General features: G+C 34.5%; 1 protein-coding gene across 2 annotated transcripts in view; it reads left to right on the top strand.

Annotated features, from left to right (window-relative positions):
- Nucleotides 1-1,764: 1,764 nt before the first annotated feature.
- Nucleotides 1,765-23,665, top strand: part of malt1 (MALT paracaspase 1) — a 35,573-nt gene continuing 13,672 nt past the window's right edge. Inside the window, exons 1-10 of one of the 2 annotated variants that reach the window (XM_088628926.1) lie at nt 1,765-2,156; nt 4,043-4,280; nt 6,792-6,958; nt 8,153-8,274; nt 10,724-10,871; nt 12,622-12,800; nt 13,371-13,467; nt 14,317-14,364; nt 16,045-16,068; nt 22,756-22,800. In XM_088628926.1, coding sequence (XP_088485052.1) covers nt 4,129-4,280; nt 6,792-6,958; nt 8,153-8,274; nt 10,724-10,871; nt 12,622-12,800; nt 13,371-13,467; nt 14,317-14,364; nt 16,045-16,068; nt 22,756-22,800 — 982 coding nt within the window. In that variant the 5' untranslated portion in view covers nt 1,765-2,156; nt 4,043-4,128. The remainder of the gene's footprint in view (nt 2,157-4,042; nt 4,281-6,791; nt 6,959-8,152; nt 8,275-10,723; nt 10,872-12,621; nt 12,801-13,370; nt 13,468-14,316; nt 14,365-16,044; nt 16,069-22,755; nt 22,801-23,665) is intronic. The other variant, XM_088628927.1, reaches the window with a different exon arrangement.

Below are 23,665 nucleotides of genomic sequence, written 5' to 3'. Positions count from 1 at the left end.
GGCAGATGTTACACATTGGTGGTGGTGAAGGGGATCCCCATTACCTGTAAAGCACTTTGAGTGGAGTGTCCAGAAAAGCACTATATAAGTCTAAGCAATTATTAATTATTATTTTTATTATTATCTCAAATCATCCTCCACCTTATTGATGAATAGGGTTAGTGTTCTCTGAAAACTGCCAGTATCACATTTTTTTTCTTCCATCTTTGGAACTGACTATAACTGTAGATATCCTGTCTTGTAATTTGTGTATGTGAGTCATTGTCATTTTCATTGAATGTGTAAAATAGTTAAGGTAAAGTTAAAACAATTGGTAAAGATGTGCTCCCTGTGGAAGGAAGTTATTTTGTATGACATGTAAAAATACTGAACTACCATCACAGTAAAGATCTGAGTCATGTTCCATGTAAGATTGTGCAAAAGAAATAAAAAATACGCAATTTCTGTCATTTTAAAAATAAACTGACATCTGTTTGCTCAAGCCCATTTTTTCCCAACATATTTCAATATTATCCTTTAAAAGCAGTAAAAGGGTAAGTGTGAAATATACTGTATAATTTAATAACTTCAGATTATTACTTTTTTAAATAAAAAAAAAATCCAAAATTTATCTGTTCACTGAAATTTGTTTTCCAATACAGTAATATTAAAGTAATCCATACAGAATGTTAAATAGTAAAACTAAAAGCAATTTACTTGAACCTCACCAAACTCATTTTGAACAAATATATAAACACTGTAATAAGGTCACAGATGCAAAAATGTCAAATGTATATTAATAATAATAATGTTTTACTGATTGAGAGGAACAATACGGTTAGATTGTCTGTCTGTAGATGAGGAGATTTAATCTGAGTTGTGTGAAGAAGTACTGTGCAGCATTATTTTATCGAAATTTAATAAGGTTTTGGGGTGAATATAATAATTATACTACTACCAGAGTTTCACTATCATTAAATATGTTCTGTGATAACTCCTTTTTGCGATTTCCAATAACAGATACTCTTGATGCACTAATTCCACAACTCCGTGAGACTGTTTTTTCAGTAAACCCTTCCACCAATCTCTAAATCAAAGTATCTACTTAAATTTATTAGCGAGGCCTGCTGTAAAGGTTCTACAAAGGTCTATAAAAGATGATATATTCCTTTGTGTACAATATACTGTACCTCTCAGATCACCTCCAACCGCTATTTAATTTGTATGTGTAAATGAATGATGTACAGTAATATGTCTATAAACTGTGCTAGTGAACAGTTAACACAGCAGTTGATTTTTCTTAACCTTTCTTGATTTTGTTTTTGTTACTTTTTGATTTATTCTTTCCTCACCTGTTGTATAAACTACTGTACTGTATATACTGTAGGTTATTGTACCTGAGATTTTAATTTGTACAGTATATACTGTAATTTGTTACATTATCCGTTTGTTTTGTTTGTTTACAATGTTTTGACTGAAAACGTTCTGCAAACATATCTTATACACTGCAACAGTTTGTAGCTTTTCGTTTGGTGTTTTTAAAAATAGTCAAGAGAAATATACCGTAGACTGTTAAAAACGATGTCTTAGTAACTTAGTAATCTCCCGAGTCATTTACTGTATTTTAACTGGATAGTTAAAACACGACTCACAGAAAAACATTGGTAAGATGTACTTAATTAGTTGACTCATTTGTTAAAACCACTAAATTAACTTCCTTGTAAATATTTCTCTTAAGTGAGTCGCTCCAACCGCCTTACTTTTTCGACGTACAGTAGGTAGCAGGCTGGCAGCTGCTACTATAAAAATAGTACTCGTTTTATTTGTTCAACGTACTGAAGATGTAATTCATTATTATGAATTTTTATTCAAAACAATCTTAATGCCAGATTGATAAGTATTATACAATTTCTGTTTTCGAAAAGACGTATTGTTGCCTAAAGTACAATAAAGCAACATTTTGAGTGAACCAATGGAAAGAGTAAAGTACGCCCCTTATATGTTTCAGGAAGTAAGATATTTGTCTTTTATTTTCTTTCCTAGTAGACATCTGGATTTCCCCGTTTTCGTCACTCCTTTAAACGCATGTGGTAACTCCAATCTAGACAGAAAAACGAGAAGCATGATTCTACCACATCAGTCATTTTTTTTTCATCGGTCTGTTGCATCGTACATAGGTGAGTGACATTTTACCTCTTTCTGCCTGTTGTCCCCGAAATGAAGTATGCGTTGTGTTACAAATTCTTTCGCTTTTAGCAAAAGCATGCTTCGAAATGACTCGTGTATTATTATGCTTTGCTTGTGAAAACTCACTTTTTGCGTTTTTAGTATTGTAAGATTTGTTTTTTTAAAAGAACATTTAGCGCTTTTAATTGTACTGTATATTGAGAGTTTATCTTTGAAATAACGCCACCACTTGTGTAGAGAATGCTGGTACTGTAACTATCATCCTGTGCATATCCATTTAATGTATTCTCTCTTTTTACTTTTTAGTGCTATTGTACAGTTCGTTGATGTCAGAGTATTAGTTTTACTCATTAACTGCAAGTTTGCTTAGTTGTGGGGGCAGTATGGAAAGGTTATAGTTACGCATTCTCAGTTTGCAAACGGCAAGAGGCCAGATTAGCAGCAGCACGAAGAGGTACAGTACAGGAAGGGCTTTAACCTAAGGGTTAATTGTATTCAAGAAATGCTTTATTTTCCTGGGGTAAAAATAAGTAATTGGTGAGTTAAATCAAACAAGTTGATTAGCGTGATTAGTTAAAGCTGGCAATTAAAGAACCCAAGTAGACTGAAAACAATAAATCCTGGGTACCTGGCACTATGCAGCTCAGTTTAAGCACAGTTTATATTCGCTTAGCCTGAATACATGGAAGTTTAAGTTTGGAGAAGGGAGGAAGATATTTATTTTCTTCATCCACTTAGCACAGAGTTGCCCAGTCTCTGGATGGCCACCTTATTAGAGAACAGTACTATTAGTTCTATTACTGTGCACATATCATGTATAATACTTATTATTATGTTTTCAGCTAAAAGGACTTCATATTCATATTTACTGTAAGGTTACAGCACATCCCACTTTTGTTATAGCTAGACAACTTGGCGGTTAATTCTATACTAATCATAATAACTTTTATTTATAAAGTGCCTTTCCAAACCCAAGGATGCTGTACTGTACACACATTCCACCTGCCACAAGTGCATTCTCTTTGAGAATCAGCATACTGGGTTATTAGAATACTTGGAGCCTTAGTCTGTCAATGTCCACAAACACCTAATAGCTAGCGGATTTTTCTTATTAAGTTTCCTGCATTCACTTTATTTGTTTTTGTTGTATCTAGGTAGATGTATGTTTCTTCATGTAGCACTGAACAGCATCTCATTAAAACTCTGAAGTGTTTAACAGTTTTATGAGCTGCAGTTTTTACTTCTTACCCTTCAAAAAAATCTTATTCTCTAGACCTCTCTCATGTTTTTCAAATTTCTACTTCAGTTTTTTAGTTGGAAAAAAAACTTAACATTTGAAAATGCAGATGTAAAATGCTTGCAGGGACTCTCTCAAAGTAGATACTGTGCATGAAAGATTTGTGTGACAGCTTACATATTTACTGTACTGAGTTTAGACTGTGAAAGAAAATAAGCCTGTGGTGAGCAAGTTGATAAATGTTTTTTTAATGTAAATGTGGCTGCATGAATCATAGATAGAATGCCGAGATAAAGCAGCTACTGTAACAATTATGTCCTTGACTTTCTGGATTTTCTTTGTCTACTGGCCTTATACAAAGATTCGGGATTACTACTAAAATAGTACAAATAACTGCAACATCCAAATTAAGGAAGTTCTTTTTTTCTGGAAGCAAAGAATCCTCTTAGGAAATGTCATCAAAAGGAGTAGCACCAAAAGAGGAAACTGACCAGAAAGAACCTACAGTATATCTGTAGTTCCATGTTACATCCTTTTGGCACAAGAATGATAAGGCCTATGATGATTGGATTTTGTAATGCAAGGTGGTTGACATTTGCCTGGTTAATAATGTTAATGTCATGTGTTTTGGGGGAACAGGACTGCACCTGGCCTAAACGGATGTTGCCGTGAATTTCTGAAACTCAGAATTGTGTCTGAGGCTGAGAAAGCTACCAGCTGCAGAGATGTCAGATTCCTCAGATTTCTATTCTTTAAATGTTAACACACTAAAGGAGCCCATTCTGAAGAAACTGAGTGAAGTGCTTGACAAAACCAACAACAAAGGATGGAGGAAGCTGGGTGAAATTGTTGCCAGTGACAGACGTTTTAAAGTGAGGTAAGTGACTTTTGATGTAGTGACCAGTTCCAAAAAGTGTGTGCTACATTCCTGCATGTACTGAGTAAATATGACACAGGTCTCATTCAGTTATAGCATCCCTTTAGAGTATGAAAGGCTTTTGGGTCTCCAGGTTTGTGTGTTGTGTAGCTTCAGAAAGCTGGGAGATGCCTCAGCAGATTTAAATATTGCCTGGGACAAACTGCACTTGGAAGTTCAGTGCTCTTGTTTGAACAGTTGCCCATCCCAGCTCTCTGGTAAAGGTTTTTCATATCCTTTATTTACTGAGTTCCATTAAATAATTCCTGAATGAAAATGTAATGACTCTGTGTTGTTGGTACAGTACTTATGCCATATAGAGCATACAGTAGGTCTTTTTGTTTGTTATTTCACAAAGAGTGTGTTTTCTACGAGTAAAAACAATATAAACCTAATCCAAAAGAAGCAGAATAATTTTCAAGTGCTGTGGGTGGGCTCACGTATCTTACTGTATTACCTAGAAAAAATCAGATTACTTACTAAGAGGCTTGACAATGCAACAGGTGAATATCGAGACCAACAATGTTTATTTTACTTTTAACAACTTACACTAAAGAACCGAAATTACAGTGATGTCACTTTTTAGAGTGACTTGATATCACTCTAAAGAGGCTTTATTAGTATTGTTCTATACTGATAAAGCCTCTTTAAAGACACCGAGATCATTTTCATGCATTTTGCCAAATTAACTACATTTTATCACATGTTTTACCTAATCCTTCTTCAGTGCTTATGCTTCGTCATGTTTTAAGACCAAAAAAGTGATACTTCATTGCTCTGTTGTGAAGCTGGAGTAGCTGAATTGCTTTTTAATTTAAGAAGACTTTTTAACAATTGTATTTTTTACAAAGGACGGAAACATCTTTTCAAAGTCTATTTACTACATTTCTAAATGCATGAACAAAATGAACCTTCATGAACTTGCACAGACTGCAGTCATCAACTAGTAAGACTGGTGGTTGGAAAAATACTTATTTGTCACCTTGAGGCATCTCCGCCAAAACTGATGATACAATAGAAAGTGTGGGGTTCTAATCTTAGTGGTGCACCGCTGCCATCAGAAGTGATATGCTGTATATGCACATGTACTGTAAGTAAATAAGGCAATATTGACATTTTTACAGTGCTTTTAGTAATTTAATTAATATGTACAGTATATACATACAGTATAAAGGCCTTTCTCACTTAATAGAAAAACACAAGCAGAATGCATAATGTGTATACAGTATATACACAAATATATACTGTACATATGTCTATATAAAATAACATATACATTTGCCTTGTGATTTGGAGCTTCCTTGGTCAGACTGCTCAAAGTTGTGCTATGAGATGCCACCATACAGTGTTTCTAAGCTGTGCTGGATAGAAAAAATAGTTTCATGCTGTCTGGTTCTTTTGCATTTTTACAGTTGACTGCCATATTATGCAATGTTACAATCTTATACATATTAAAGCATGGTGTATTTCATTGTGTGAGCTTATAAATAATACGGAGCAACTATTGCTTATTTACTGACAGTTGTGATAGACAGTGGATTGGGGGAAAATAAATATGATATTTTTTTCCTCAGGAACAAGGGTGTGAAATTTTACCTAAATTTAAAAAAATATATATGCAACTAATTTTGCACTTTAAGAAAAAAAAAACTTGGAATTCTGTTGCTGTTTGGCATCTTTTTGTTTTATTTCAGCCATGTGACATTACTTTTAACATCAATTTTTTCTTCAGTTAACTACCAAATAAAGTGTAAATCTTTTACTAGATCCAGGAAGTAAATATACTGTAAGATGTTTCTTGTCTATGAAACACAGTTACTGTAAACCCATATTACAAGGTTGCTAGGAGGCACAGACAAACAAGTCCCAACACCTTTGGCATGAAGAAAAAAACAAATAAAGGCAGGAATCTGTTGGCTTGAATTATAGTGATAAGGAGTAGATACTGTACGGTGTGATTTGACATGAAGAGCCTTCCTATTCTCTCTTACATCCCCTCCAAACTTTGTTGACAACAAGATAATTTCTTGTATAACATTCAGATGGTGTATAAATTGTTTTAATCTTCTAATAGCAAGGTATTGCTAGTACTTGGGGGACCAGTATTGCTGGTGTGCACCCACACTTCTTTTTTTCTTTATGCTGTATGTGTATTGCCAGTGTATTAAGAGAGAACATACTTAATGGGCCTGACTATGCACAAGACTGAGTGAAACATAACATTGATGTACGCAATGAGCAAGTGGAATAGCAATCTTAAAAACAGATCAGGAATATTGTGTGCAATAACTGGATGTTATTTAGTTCTTCACTTAACTCCCAATGTGCTCTTTAATTTGCACATTAATATGTATTAATATGTATGATTCATTCAGAATATCCACAGTAATCACTCACTGAACAAATTACAAAATTGGGACACATCTGTTTTGTGGATTCATTTTTTAATGTTTTCCCTCCTACCACGCACAGCGGGGAAGAGATGGACAGATGCTCCCTGAAAGTGCTGGAGCTGGAGGGAAGCCCGTCCCGGAGTTTGCTGAGGCTGATTGGAGATCGTGGGTGCTCAGTGAAGGACCTGGTGGAGTTTCTGCAGACGATGGGCCATGCAGAAGCCCTACAATGCATTAAGCCACCCGGTAAAGCATTTCTTATATTGCTGTTGGCCCAAGTTAAAACTTTAAAGCAGCTCTGAATTTGTTTTGAAAGTCAGCCTCATGCAGATGATTTCATTACTTTAAAAAGCATCAGACCCAAGTTTGTGACCTAATGCTCGAGGAGTGGTTTGAGGCAACCAGAAATCCACATAAAGTTTAATAGTTTCTAAATTAGAGTAAGTGCCTGTTCACAGTGGAGGTATTTTAGTCATTATGCATTGTGTGAACAACCAAATTTAAAAAAAAACTAAAGAACAAAGTGAACCAAATCAAACTGAGACCACTGTCATACAGTAGGTGGTCTACTGTCACTACATTAGGCAGATAGCCTGAGTTCATTTCACTTCACAGACTTGAATGTGAATAACCTGAGAGAATGAGAAAGAAAAGATACTTTATATTTTTCCGGTATTACATAAACTACATTATACAACACTATTCAGGGAAGGCAGAAAAATTCAGATTAAACACTTTTATGTCTTATGTGTTTTCTTGTTTTCCTTGGAGGCTGAAAGAGAAAACTATTACTAGAAGCTGTAGACGGTGCAGGTACTGAGTAACAAAAAGACAGACAAAATGTACAGTATTTCAAAATTAAAGACATACTAAGTATCAGAGTTCATTTAATTATTGCAGTGTGAATGCAAGTGATGTCTCTTGTTTTAAGAGAAGTGAACACTAATGCACTTTCAGCTGTGTACAGTTCAACTAAATGTGAACTTATATGATTGTTAAATTGTTACAAACCAAATCAAGTTAAATAAACCTAAGATTGAATGCAAAGTCCTTTATGAGGAGATTTTCTCATTAACTTTAGTAAAGGTGTAAGCTGAAATGGGATGGGATGGTACTAGAGTTCCGCTCATGTCCTAACTAGTTAATATGATGCAAAATTAATTTCACAAGAGCATTTATTTTTCTCTTATTGTTCTGAAGAAATTGACTTTTTGTTTCCACTGAGTTCTCGGTTTTCTAATCCTGGACTGCTGCATGAATCGCATGTCCTGTGTAAAGCACTGCTTCCAGGCTTCAAGCAAGTGATCATTAACAGATGCCAGGAGAAAACCTGCATGCCCATGCTTGTCAATCACTGCAGATAATTAATATAAAAAATGTGATAAACACATTCTTTATTTAGTGCTAAGAATTAATAGCATTGCTTTTATTTTAAAACAGGGATTAAAATTATTATCCAGCCACAATCGCAAGCAGTTATGTCTGGACATACTATTCGGCTTAGCTGTCATGCTGTGGGACATCCTAACATTCAGTACCAGTGGTTCAAAATGAAGGAAGAGGTGAGCATACAGCATTTGTTTTTCATGGCTGAACACATACTGTACAAAATTCTATTTTCACCAGATGAATACTCCAGGATTATTCTGAGTAAAGATGCACGTGGATAAATGGTCTTTTAGCTGCTTTGTGATTGCATCCAATTCTTTTTTTAAATCAAATAAATTATATACTGTCTGCAGTATGTTGAAGAATTATTTTCTAAATCTTTTAACAAATATTTTATAGATAGGTTTCAGCACATATTACAAATAGCTTTTTTCAACCAAAAGTTTTCTTTTTAGAGTCAGGACAGATTGGAACCAAGGCTTTCTCCACAGTAGCAGAAAGCAAAGTAGTAACAGTGTTCAAAATAAAGATGGATAATAAATCATTTTCCTAAGGAGGAAAAAATCCAGGATTGACATGAACTGTAGCATAATTAAAATATTAAAAAAGTGTTATCCATTTAAGTTCCCATGAAATTCAATATCTAAGGATAAAGAAGTTTTGCCCACATCATAAATGAAATGGAAAATATGGACCAATTACAAAAAGTAATGGGAATAGGTAGTATTAATGAGACTCTGAAAGTCATGTACAGTGCATAAATACATATTCTGAACTTGGAAACAGTTTGATTTTAATTGAATTGAATATTAAATTTTAAAAAATCAAAACTTTAGACTTAAGAAAATTGCTTTGAAGCATATCTTTATTGTTTAATTGCTGCTAAAACACAAATTAAATAATATGTCAGGAAAGCATTATGCATATTTTAATCACTGGAGTTTATGATAAAGCAGAGATAGTCTGTGATAGGAAACACTGAGTTGTTTAGAGGTATTGATTATTATTATTATTATTATTATTATTATTAATAATAATAATAATAATAATAATAATAATAATAATAATAATAATAATAATAATAATGAGTGAAAATAAAATAATCTAATTCCTGCACTATAAAGGGTTTTTATTTTAGTTAACATCTTTTAAAAGGTTAACTATAAAATTTATCAAAATGTCATGTACTAGCTAGGGTGGGTTTAATTAGATTCCACACTAAAATGTAGTCAGTATAACAGTGAGCAAAGCTGATTTGGCAAAATAGTTGCAAACCAATATATTTCAGTCTTTCATGTTTATATTTGTCTATGTAACGCCTCTATCCAAGAAACATAAGTAAATAGTTTTGTGTGTAATGGAACATTATATTCCCATTGGTGATCCTAAAAACAAAACATTTCAGGTTACAAATGAAACCAATTTATTAAGTTACACAGTGAACAAAGATACACAGGATGTGCAGACAAGAGAAAAAAGTATAAGATCACAACACTACACACAGCAGAACAAAGCGTTCAACAGAATCATGTTGTAATCTGATCTTTTCTGGTGGGCACTGTCAAAAAACACACCATAGACACTATTTGTGATCACAGGATCTCCAGCTGCAGGCTGACTAGGACAGGGTGACCTGAATTCAGTCAAAGAAGGCTCAGTCTGAATTGCCAGTGGCAACAGGTTCCTCCATCCATCAACACATGCAAGTAAAATTATTGCACACCATAGGTAGGATGTACTCCAGGCGACTTGCTGAAGATGAACAGAGAGGATGAGACCAGGTGTAGGGAGATGCAAGAGTTTGGAGATAGTTGTAGCAGTGTGTCGAAGGGAGTGATGTACTGTATGGAGGAGTTACATGACAGACCTGAGGCAGAGAAAACTCAAGCTGCATGGTGGAGTTTAAAGTGAGCTGGAGTGGGAGGACAAGGTGGGCTTCTACAAAGAGGCTATTCTAATCATGAGAGAATTAAGGTTTGGAGCAAGATGCATGTAGAGTTTGTTGTGTGTTGTAGATGTTATTCGGGAACAAACATAGAGAATATCCTTGAGCAGATAGGAACTGAGAAGGGCAGAGATAGGGATTGTGAGTAATGCCAAGGTTCATGGCACAGGAAGTGTGAATGTATCAGATGGGGTCTACTGTACCATAATGTCTGTATTTAATTAAATATGGAAAGACTGACTTTGGGTTAGTGTGACCACGAGTAGGAGAAAGTCTGTAGATGGACTACTGCTAAATCTTTTAAGTCACCTTTGATGAAGGACTCCGCCATCTGATTAAACTATTTTTGATAACAATGAGGTCTATGATTGCTGTATTAATGGTTTCTTGTTCTTTCAAATGCTTTTTTGTGTAAACATAAATACTCATTCATTACTTAGTATTAATGCAGCCCTGACTGACTTAATAATGATTAGCTCCTGTTATTTTCTGCATTCTGCTTTGAATGTAAATTCCTTCATATACTAAGTTAAACAATTTGTTCTTTCTGGCTTATTAGTTTTCTATTTGAACATTGTATGTTAGGCAGAAGATTACACATTAGTAACAGATTTGTTATTGCGATGATTCATCTTAAGACAGTCACAAAGTCTGCTATTGTTTTCTCTTCATTGCAGGTACCTAATGGTAATTCCCCTGAACTGGTGTTTAGCCCTGTTCATGTACAAGATGCAGGTTTCTATATCTGCAGGGTAAACTGTGGGGGATCCTTTGAATTCAGCCAATGGGCACAGCTTGAAGTATTTGATGTGGCTGCAACATATGGTGAGGCACACTCTCTAACTATTAAAACTGTGAGATAACTGATAAACAAGAGCTTAGTGATCTAAGAATTTTGTCAATTCCTTAAAGACTGCCGTGAAATCAACCACATCACTAGGAAGTTACTTCCAGATTCCCACAATCCCCTGCTGAACATATTGTATTGCTAATGATCTTAAAAAAGTGCTCAGTGCCCTTTCAGATCTGGAATCCCAGAGTGACCTCACAGAGATGGGAGTTATTGTTCTGAAATCATGTCAAACTGCTATTGTTGCACATAGACAGAGGCCACTCAACTGGTAATTTGACTTATTGTGTAAGTTGTCAAAGTAGTTTAGTGCACTTTAACTAACTTAGCCTTGTCTTAGCCAAGTGGTGAAAGCTTATGCAATCAAAAGCATCTTTTTTTTTGCAATTTTTGTTTACATTTAATTTCTCTCACCAAAAAGTGTTCAGCTTGAGCACTGAATTTTTGTTTAAAAAATGTACATCATTTGTATTTCAACAAAATGGGAGATCGTTGGAAGAAAGTAAATACTTTTTGCAAGGCTCTCACCACATTTACCTATTGAAGATTGTTCCAAAAATATTTTAAGTTAGTTACACACTAACTTCTATAAATCTATGCTGAGAATTTTCATAGAAAGGAAATTCAATTTAATTTGGTTCTTTTTATTTGGATGTCTTAGGGGCACGCTTGACTGGTACAGTATATAGTTCACTGTCTCTGTTTTGTTCACTCATTTATGAATGAATGTTATTACATTTACATAGACATGGCTCCTACCCTAAGAGCATTTTGGATTTTCCTAAATAGTAGACTATAAATAACTTTTCTTATTTTTTTGTGCATATGTTTCTAAACCCCACTAAACTGAAAATGTCCTTTCACTGCTAATGTATTTTTTTATTTCTGCCCTTTTAAACTACAGTAGTGTGTAAAATAATTATAGAAAACTCTTTGTATTCCTTGTTTGTCATGTATATACAGGACAAGCAGGACAATGTTATGTGTATCTCCAAGAAACATATTTCTTATTGGTGTTTTGCTATTGTGATACTGAAGAAAGTCCCCTTGCATACAGTGTTTTTTAAGTGTTTCTGGAGTACTGTATTGCATTCATGTGTACCCCTGCATTCTGTAATGATTCCTTCACTATTTTACTTAATTTCCATCTCTTCTGTTTAAAGTCTGATTTTGTTAAATCATATACAGTACCTTACCTTTGGATTCAGCTGGTACACAGTAGTTCTGAAATGGACTTCAGAAGTAATTATATGTTTCTTAGTTAAGCTTGAAAACCAGTTGACAGTTCTAATAGTTTATCATTAAAATCATTTGTTACTTTCCTCTTTTTCTTTTGTAAATCACTTTATTGTGAAGCTTTTCTAAAATTGAAATTGTAGAGGTGATTTTCTGATATACCAGTAAAATCCAGAAATCTTGACCTCAAAGTATTTTTTTGTGTTCTGCAATTATAATGAAGTGCCTTAAACATATTTTAAACAGTGTGCTGATGTCATATACAGTACCAGGGGTTAAAGGGTATACATTTGAAATTGATTGTTTTTATTTTACTAGCAACTTTTAAGACTGAGCTTTAAAGCAGTCATTGATATTTTGAATTATTAATTACAGAAAATCCAAACTTAAATTTTGCTGAAATCCAAACCTTTAAGGATTACCTTTGATATTCTGACATTGGGGAAGAGTATGACGTACAGTAGCTCTATTGATGCCTTTTCTCTTTAGGATCAGTGTGCCACTCCATTGATGGCAGGTTGAAGATAGTGATCCAGCCCCAGCCTCAGAGACTGTTGATTGGGGACACATTGGACTTGGTGTGTGGTGCTGTGGGAAAGCCCATTCCTCAATACCAGTGGTACAAGAATGGGCTTCCTATCAAAGATGCAACCAAGAAAAGGTGTCTGGTAAGCAAAGACCATTCTTTGCCTCATTTCCAGAAGATTTCCAGTCCCAAAACAGAGCTGGGTTTTGAGTACTTTCCTAAATGCTTCATTTCTGTCTTCCAACAGTTCTGCTAGGTATCTAGTAAGCAGACATACATTTAGTACTCCTGAGGTGCACATGTTAGCTTCCATCGAGGATCACAGATAGCAGTTTAATCTGCAACTAAAGAAACTAATCATTTTAAAAAATAGTATTTTGAGGGGTATGTTAATAGATTAAGTTGTCTGGCTGAAAGGAACAATCTGTGCATTTTTTTTACTAATTTTTATTTTGTGGTTGAAGCTTTATAAAATCAAACGGACATTTTTTGTTTGTTTCTTCACTTTGAATTGGCAAATTAATGGATCCAGCATCTTGCAAAGTTCTAACTAGTTTCAGTAACCTACTGTATACTGTAAATACATTAATTGATATTTACTCAAAAGGTATGACAGGAGTGGTTGCTTGTCTTGATGTAGTTATTTATGCTCAACAATTTGCAGAAAGCACTCTTGAGGAAAAATAAGTTTAGACTGTTATTAATCCAACAGATACCTTATGTGACACTTGAACATGAGGGGAAGTACCGCTGTGAAGTGTTCAGCAATGACGAATATCTATGGACTCAAGATGTGCATATTCAAATAGGTAAAATATTTACTTCTGTTTTCTACATGGCACAAGTGCATTGATTTTATTTATTGGTCATAAGTAGCCGAAATAATTGTTATTTTTTGTTCTCGATTAAATACGATTACTTTAAGATGCAGAATCCAACCATGTTTGCTGCCATGCTGCTGCAATGTTCAAATTCAGTTTCAGTCTTTTATTTGACTTTATTTTAGTATAGTGAACTTCTCTGCTTATGTGCTTTGTAAATAATGCACACCTACAGAACTATATCATCATTATTTCTTTGTTATCTAAAACACATCTCCATTGAAGACAGCCATGAAATTGAAAATTATTTCTGCAAAATAGTACTGCAAAGTGTGGGTACAATTTCAAAAATATTGCTGGGCCAAAGTGTTAGATACTGTACATTGAAGAGTTACAACATCTGTATATGAGAACAAGTAATTTACAAATATGTAGTGTCTCCACTAGCATTCTCTACTGTTAGAACATCTTCGCCATATTGATATTCATTGTAATTAACATCATTCACTCCTCTCTACACTTCTATAAAGATAAAAAGGTTACATTTTTATAACAAAATACAGGTCTATCAGGATTATCTTAAACAATTCACAATTGCAGTAGAATATCACTATAGAAGTGTTGTTACATAAAAGAGAACAATACTAGATGCCTATACGTTTCCACAAAGGTGTATATTCCATGTGCACATTCATCTTGAAACTTAAACTCAAAATGTCAGCCATAAACTTAAAATGCCTAAAACATTTAATTAAACTTTTAAAAAGCATTAATTGTGTCAATGGCACTAGTACCTGTGATTCACAAAATATATTAATTTTCTTGTTTGACTGTAAGGACCAAGAATCTCTTTCAAACTTTCAGAAGCAATGGAGTGTTCTAAAGGTAGAGTCCTAGAATTAACGGTCCTATTTGGTACCAGGGAAGAAGGCTTCTTGGACATTACTGATAATCTTTAACAGGGGTATATGCAATACTCATAGGGCTGTTTGATCTTATATTAATAATTACGCTTTTCTCAGTTTATTTTCAGTTATCCTCTTTGTAAAGTTCTACATTTTTATCATGTAGAGTTTTTCAGACTTATTAAATTGAAATGAAAAACCTTAAAGATGATGGCTTAAAAACCCTAGTGTGTGGAGAGATTATTGACTGTAGACTTTTGTTAGCAGTTTATGTAGAGAGTAACCATCTATTTGTTAGACGCATTATACAATACAACCGAGATGTATTCTGACAGCTTAAATTCATACTTATTAGAATTATTAAGATCAGCGCTTACACAAAAATCTTGCTTTTAAGGTATGCAAAAAACTGCCAATTAGGAAAGTAATGGCAAAAGTAACATTGTACACTATTTTTGTTTTGATAACCAAATGTTTTCGGAGGTTTTTACAGTATAAATTCTACTAATTCACTAGTAAAACCCATATATACAATGAAAGCAGTATAAGTGTGAACCTGTGAGGACATTCTTCAAAATTTCAAAATAATACCTATGATATATCCCATGTTAAATTTTATCAATAAAGTCATTATTATGTATTGTACACGCATGCAACAATACATACTGATTAATGACTAACACTGATAATACCACCACTATACTCCAGTATACTGTATATTCAAAGTGTGAAAAGTGTAGTTAGAATATATCTAAAAACTTTATTCTCAATACTATTTCTTTTCTTCTTTTTAAATTGAACTCTTTAACCTTTGATATTGATGCTTTGTGAAATTAGTTGGGTGAATTTGGTCATATAGAACTGATATCTTTTTTCACAGCTGGGAATGATATTTTGTATTGGAGACGTCACCTCTCCAATGATGACAATCCAAACAGGGTACTGAGCATTTAAAATGATAAATATGTATCACTCAATTAAATTAATTTTAGAGGTCCACTAAATTGCAAATGTATTAAATAAACAAAGGCAGCATTCCCCCTTGGTGAGCTATTAAGTAAAATAAACAAAGTATAAAATTAACAAAGTAAATCAAAAGAACAACTTTACAATTACATATATTGATGTAATATACCGTATAACCTGAATTACTTTGCAGATAATGTACTCCTTATTTACCATGTTTTAATTATTTTTTAATAATAATATACACTATACTGTTCCGGCTCAGAAATATCACTGAAGATTAGCTAGAGGAAATGAGACTCTTTAATAGCTCATCTGTGGAATTCAGAGAATGCTGCTTATTTGTGCTGGAATAGCAGGTGAGAATTGGTACTAGAGAACATAGGATAATGGTAAAAGTAAGAGACTGATTAATGGAAAACATTCAATGAGCTTAATTGCTATTGTATTTACTCGAGTAACTGCTAAAAAGATTTTCATCTGGTACCCTGGTACTTTTAAGCATGGACCTTATTAGGCATAAGCATACTACCTTCTTTCTTTCTTCCATTTCTTTTAACAAAAGAAAAAAAATATTCACACTTTCTATAAATCACTTTAGAGAAATGCAAAACACTAGCAACGTCACTGTATTGGATGCTGAAATTATAGTACTATATTCAACTCTAATATTATTTTTGTCATTTTTTTACAGAAGATATTTATGCCTTTGGACAGAGTAAGTAGCATGTTTCTACAATAAAACATATTTTAAAATGTCCAAATGTTTTAAGATACTAATCCCTGTCCCACAAAACAGTATATACTCACATCATATTGTGTGGCTTTATATGAACCACATAAATATATATAGACTAGATACAGTACTTGCATATGCTCAGTAAAAGTAGTAATAAATGCCCTCTCACCTTAAGTACAGTATAGTGTCTGTCAAAAGTATTCAGACCCTTGCACAGATTTCACATTTTATTTTGTTTCTTTAAAGCTTGCAGTAAAAACACTTTAAAGTAGCACTTACTATTTCAAAATGAATATTATTATAATAATATATCAAAAAGATGTTAATAGATAAAATGACAGAAAATGGAAAAGTCATGATTGCATCATTCATCAAACTCTTTGCTGTGGCATTTCTAAAGTAATGTACTGTACAGATGCAGCCATTCAAAATGGGTGAGGTATTTCGCGGCATACCCCGGTGGGCGTGTCACAGTATCACGCGGTATCACGCATTTCACGTGTGTCACGTGACTAACTATCCGGCGTCGCCTTGTAAAACCGCCAGGGGGAGCTTAACCTCTCATGTACAGCATTTGAGCCTTTAATTTTGAACTGTGTATTACAGCATGTTAATCATCAGTCATTAAAATGTTGGTATATATTATGAAAGCAAGATTGCTCAGTTGGACAGAAGTACACAACCTACCTTTATCAGAAATATTTATGCATCAAAGCCTTTACTGAAGATATTACTAATAGTATTAATAATGGATGACTTTGGACAAGCTGTATACTCAAAGTATAATTTCTTTAGCACATTTGTACAAGCACTTGGAATCTGTCCAAGCCATACTTTGTCAGGCATTTTGTTTTACTTCAACGGGGCATAAAAACTTCCTTGCTTTTAACAGGGCGTTTCATAATTTCTAGCTACGAAAATGATTTAAAATGCGACACCTATCATTCAACTAGAGCTTAAAATATCACAAGGAAAAATACACACCGGTATTCCATTTCTCCCTAAACATTGTAAGCTTCGAAGTCTTTAACTAACGTGATACCGGAGTCAACAAGCATACTTTTAGAATTTGATTAAAAGGGAATATAATATGGAATCGCGTATCTAAAGAATTTAATAACGGTATGATTATATCCGTGTACTGCGGCAGGACTGTGTAAGGCTGTTTCGCCTACCTGAACATGCGAGCTGTCTTGTAGCCTACTGGTCTAGGTGCGTGACTTCCAACTGGTAGGTTGTGTGTTCGAATCCAGCTGGTGCTGGACTTTTATTTTAACAAACATTTCTTCGAAAAAATAGGTAAGCGATATTATGGACAATCAATTGACTTTTATATTTCAAAATATCGCAACATGATCGATATTTGCGATATTTTGAATATATCTTCCCTTCTGACAGTGGTTCCTGCTTCTATTGTGTGTGTGTGTGCAACAGTAAATTTTTATAGAGAAATGGAGGCGGGACAGTATGCGTTACAATATAAACATTTATATTGATTTAAATCGTGTTCTGATTTAAATCGCAAACGCGTGTTTAATTATGTGTTTTTTAATCATGATCAGGCTAATGCATTTCTACATTTTCTGTATGAACCAGCTTAGAGGTTCATACAGAAAGACAGCTTGTGTTTAAATTGAGTGTAAGGTAATTTATGCTTCTAAAGTCATGGTCAGTATTGTTGTACTGTGCTGTACTGTGTCACATTATTTTATAGCGTTTTTATTGCGTTATTAAATCCGGTGGCGCTGTGTTAGTTTCCTGACTCACATTATTTAAACTGCGACACTGATCATTCATCTCTAAATAAACTTTATTTTATATAGCATTTTAAGCGAATAGGTAATTAGATTGCTCATAAACCTAATCACTTTTTCTTCATAAACACAGCGTGATTGCTCTCTGAAAATGCTTTTCCTTTATTTTTAAAGTAGGCTCAGATTTCAACTATAGATCGTATTATTATAAACTTTCTTGGAAAAATGTATTTTATGTAAACCATGTTTGCTATTAATTCATTTAGGGCTAAAATACGTTCATTGTCTTCTAATCGAGTCGAGTTGACATTGGAAGCCTGCCACACCCGGACCGTTAACGCATTAGCACGTCAAAGCCCATTGAGCCAGTATTGGCTTTAGTATCCCCCCCTTCTCCCCTCAATTCAATTCAATTCAAGGTGTTTTATTTACATGACAGATGGGTACAAGCAGTGTTGGGTACTGTATGTATATTGTAACGCTTACGGCAGACAGGCACTGTGTAGGAGCCGACGCACCAGAGCAGCGCCTGCAATTTTTATATTTATAACTTAGTTTTTAAAATTAGTCAAGCAATACGAAGCATCTCCTTTTACTTAGTGCCTGAGCATACTGCAACGCGTGTGAAGCCCATAAACGATATTAATTTTGGAACTTAAACATACAGTATATGGCTGGTCTCGGTACTTTAAAGAAAACATACACACCAGTATTCCATTTCTCCCTAAACATTTTAAGCATCGAAGTCTTTAACTAACGCGATACCGGAGTCAACAAGCATACTTTTAGAATTTGATTAAAAGGGAATATAATATGGAATCGCGTATCTACAGAATTTAAAGACCAGACAATCGCAAACTCGTTTTCAATAAAATTATTTTATTCATTCAGCAGTTTGTGAGAGGGACATCCAGCAGGGAGAGACACACACACCGGTTTTCATTGACAACATTGTTTTTTTTTCAATTCCTCTTGTCTAACAGGAATGTTTTGTTTGTGGACAGACTGTTAGACAAGAGGAAAAGACTGCCTCCTCCTACGAAGCATTTCGTTGATCCGATCACGAATTCTTTTCCAGTCGTACGCAGCAAGGGTTGAGAATCTCCGATTCACCATCGTACTAATGGTTTCCCGGAGATTGGGTTAAAAAAAAACAAAAAACATACTAACAACTGTGCCATCCTACTCCTTAGTTAATACATTTTATTATTCATAAACAGTTAACATTGTTAGCAAAATATTTTGAATTATATTTAACCCTATTTTTTCTTTAGTTTTGTATTTAACTTATTATATGATAGTCAGACTTAATGTATATTTGAACAATGAAAATATATTTTTACAAGATTTTACATTAAGCACTTAAAATTAATATGGTTAATAATAGTAAACTGTAACATGCTGTAACAAGATCGGTTACAAGAAGAAAATGCTTTCAGAGAAAATGTTTCAACCAAACTTATTCCCACACACCCCGCCCCCACTACCATTAGAATATACACAAACATTTTAGCGTTTCATTCTGAGCAGAAGACCCTCACACCTGAAGAGTGCTGGCTGTGACGAATTAAACCGGTTTTACAGGTTTCAATCACAGACCATGTGACATGGGACTCAGTAAACTACAGTAACACCGTATTTGATAACGCTTTAAAAACGCTATAAAATAATGTGACTTGGCACAGAACAAGTTTACAACACAGTACAAAGATAAATGCTGACCATGACTTTAGAAGCATAAATTGCCTTACACTCAATTTAAACACAAGCTGTCTTTAGCCCTCTAAGCTGGTTCATACAGAAATGTAGAGATCTAGGCTCAGAACACACAGCTTCATTAGCGAATACATATGCAGGACAACTAGAGAAGACGTTTTACAGAGGGTGGATTTTTAGAAACATCCCATCAGACATCCCATCATATTCACAACGTGAAATCTAGAAAATAATATTACGTAACCAAAATCCGCAATATGGAAACAGAACCTGTGTAATTGTTGATAGATGATGTACTCGTAACATTTTTTCAAGACGAACTACAACATTTAAAAAATGACTTGTATGTACTTGATATCTCTAATCAATCCACGGGTCCCAGCACAAAACGAAAGTAAAACGCATACCGTTTCTCGCTTCTTATTGCTCAAAAGTAATTTGACCGTATGAAATGCATAATATAAACCTAGAAACATATACGTGAGCAGTACTTAAGCACTGTAGTATCGGTGTTAAGACATACCTCTCAAATACTGTAAATCAAGTTAAAAATATCTCAAGACCGATTCTGGTCGTAATGAAACCATGCAAGGGAGTTTTTATGTCCGTTGCAGTTCTTTTGCAACATGAATATAATTATATCGTTATTAATTTCTTGAGATACGCGATTCCATATTATATTCCCTTTTAATCAAATTCTAAAAGTATGCTTGTTGACTCCGGTATCACGTTAGTTAAAGACTTCGAAGCTTACAATGTTTAGGGAGAAATGGAATACCGGTGTGTATTTTTTTCTTTAAAGTACCGAGACCAGCCATATACTGTATGTTTATGTTAAGATTTCCCTTCAGTGGTAAAATTAGATATGAATATTCAATACTTAAACGGGCACAGTTAAGACATTAAATATACATGTACATATTGTATACAGTACAGTTTGCATACGGTAATATGTTTATGTTACGCGATTAAAAAATAAATAAATAAAACTGGAAGGTCCAGCACCACCATTATGTTTATATGGTTGTTTTTGTTGGTTGGTTGTTATTATGGTTATTAATAATTCGATCTATAGTTGTAATCTGAGCCTAAATAAAAAGAAAAAGCAAGTGATTAGGTTTATGAGCAATCTAATTACTTATTCGTTTAAAACGCTATATAAAATAAAGTTTATTATTAATTTGCTGGACAGAGCGGTGAACATTATTATGCATAAGACAAAGATAACGATCCTGATCAGTTTAGAAATCTGTGTACGCTGTAAGGTTTTTACTTCTTAAACTTTTAAAATACACGTTTAGAATTGAAAGAAATTCTCTTCCTGGTATAGCAAACCAGCACGTCTTTTTTCTCCAATCAGAGGGGTGTCAGATAGTGTCAGCCAATCACCATTCTGCGTTGGGTAGCAACGGGTGACTGTTCTCAGGCGGAAGATGTAAACAGCTTAATGTTCGTGTTAAATATTTTTTTTAAATTAAAATTCATTCTATACAGCAATCGCATATTTGGGTACCGTTTCATAAAACTTTCATGCTTAAAATGTTTAGGGAGAAATGGAAGACTGGTGTGTATTTTTTCTTTAAACTACCAAGACCAGCCATACACAGTACAGTTTACATACATACAGTAATGTTTTAAATTAATATCGTTTATGACCTTCAGATGCGTTATGCTCCTCTTCTTTTTATGCTCAGCTACTAAAATTTCCCTTTAGTGGTAAAATCCATATAAATATTCAAAACTAAGCGGATTAAAATGTGCACAGTAAAGACATTAAATGATTCAATCTTTGCACTACCAACCAATGCACCACGAGTGCCCCTGTCGGTCATTTTGGCCAGCCAATCACTTGCCCTGCGGTATGCTCCGGTGCCCCGCGGTGGCTTGTGGGTAGGTTACCGTACCGCGGGTTTTTACCGCGCATTTTGAATGGCTGCATCTGTATGTGCACACAATTACTTTAATGAGCTACACTGTTAGTTGAGTGGTATATCTCTTGAGTGGTTCACATGATTTTAGAATAAGTATAGCTATCTGTAAGGTGAATTTCAAGGTAGTGAGTTTTTTCAGTAGTGAATCTCAAGTAAACATTTAACAATGAAGACAAAGGCGTTTTCAAACCAGCTTAAAGATGGATAAAGATGTGTAAAGGCACAGATCAGGAGAAGGATATTAAAACTTTTGAAAGACCAGTGATATCTCTTTGATCATGAAGAGGAGTATCATTAAGAACTGGAAGGCACACAGCCTAGATTGGGCTGTCCCTCCAAACTGAACAGGTTAGGTATGCCACCACGAGGCCAGCGGTGACTTTAAAAGTGCTACAAAGTTCCATGGCTGAGAAGGCCACTCCAGCAAGGGACCTAGTATGAAATATCTTAAATCTCTCGTAAGGTTGAAACACAGCACCTGAGCGATACTGCAAAAGTATAACCGAATGTGTTAAAACAAGGCAAAATGGGATATTTTTTGTCTAAATGCAAAGCTTTACATCTGATGAAAACCCAGCATATTGCACCACTCAGTCAACACCATGTCAACCGTCAAGCATGGTGCTGGCTGCATTTTATTATAGCTCTGATTCTCATCAGTAGGTATTGGGAAGCTTGTCAAGACTAAAGGAACATAGAACATAGATGGAAGAAAACAATAGAAAACTTTGCATCAAGCTGGTGTGCAAATTTCATAGAGACTTTTTTGTATGATTATATTTACTTGTAAAGTGCACTTAGAAGACTTCAGTTTGAGCATTCAGGTTTTAAGTATAATATATCATGTTATATATTGATGATAGAAAGGGTCTGAATACCTGGTGAAATTAAATACTGTGTTGAATATGATGGACTGCAGTGGTTTTCTGTACCTCCTTAGATGGTTATTTGTAAAGGATATAATTTCACATAATTTCAAAACTGTTGAACATATTTATTAAGTAAACAATACATAATTTTAACAGTCTAACAGACTGCAAACTCAATAACTATAAATTAATACAATTTAGAGTGTTTACCTAGCTATGTGTTTGCCAATTACTACTGTACTTGATCAAAAGTAAAGACTAACTGTTATTTTTTGTTTTTCTTGAGAAATTATATAAATAGTTTGCTAATGGAGGCATGCAAACTGAAGTATAACCCTTATACTGTATTGCTATATGAGAAGCTTTATTGTCTGTTGTTTCTTTATCTGTACTCAGATGAATTTGAAAACAACAGACACAGAAGTCCAGAAAAGGCTTATGGTGAGTGAAAATTTCTAACCTTTTAACCAGAATTAATTAATTCAAATAATTTCAAAGTTCCAGTTTATTCTGTGACTTTATAAAAGTGGCAAGGAGTCGAATGTCCGAAAGATATTGAGTTTTTAGTGTGCTACATGATACCAGAGCTCACTGTAAATACTTGTGAGACCTTAGATGTTGCATTCTCAACACCAGCAGTTAAAATAGATCCAGCTCAAATTTCATCTCAAGCATCCTTGAAGCACCCAATACTGTGAAAAGATACCGGCTGTGGTTCACTCCATATTCCACTTCTGTCATGACAGCCACCCATCCCCCTCCCCACATACTTTTGACAGGATATAGCTTCTTCTCAACCAAGTTGTTTTGTACTAAAAACCTTGAGCCTTTGTCTCTGTGCCAAGATTAGTAAAAGAGAACACCTTAACTATCTGTACTATCATTCTTACCCCTAGTTGCTTTATTTTACCTCATTTTACAATGTGCATTGTCATGATAAAGTAAAATGTTGACATAGGATTCATGTGATTTCTACTTTGAATTATCTATGGCTTGAGTTTGTGATTTAAAAAAAGCTTAGAAAAATGCACCTCTACCCTTGGTAAGTTCTTGAATCACTTACGAGAGACGGAGAAACATATTCTGGAGATGTATTGGAATCCCAGTTATATTTATGGCAGTGTAACCATCACAGTTCCGCGCAGGCTCGTGCCCTTGCCGCTCCACCCCCCTGGTTCGTCGCAGAACACCTGGGCGCGAACCCAGGTCTCCAGCATAACAGAACAGGGAACCAGCCGCATGAGCTAAAGGAGACCTCCTTCAGCCCAGGCGGCTGAGGTCCCTGCTATGTGCAGGGAAGGAGATG

Source organism: Lepisosteus platostomus, chromosome 4 (genome assembly GCF_059453375.1).
Source record: "Lepisosteus platostomus isolate fLepPlt1 chromosome 4, fLepPlt1.hap1, whole genome shotgun sequence".
Lineage (NCBI taxonomy): Eukaryota > Metazoa > Chordata > Actinopteri > Semionotiformes > Lepisosteidae > Lepisosteus > Lepisosteus platostomus.
Note: the sequence above shows the minus strand (reverse complement) of the source record. Positions and strands in the feature narration are given on the sequence as shown.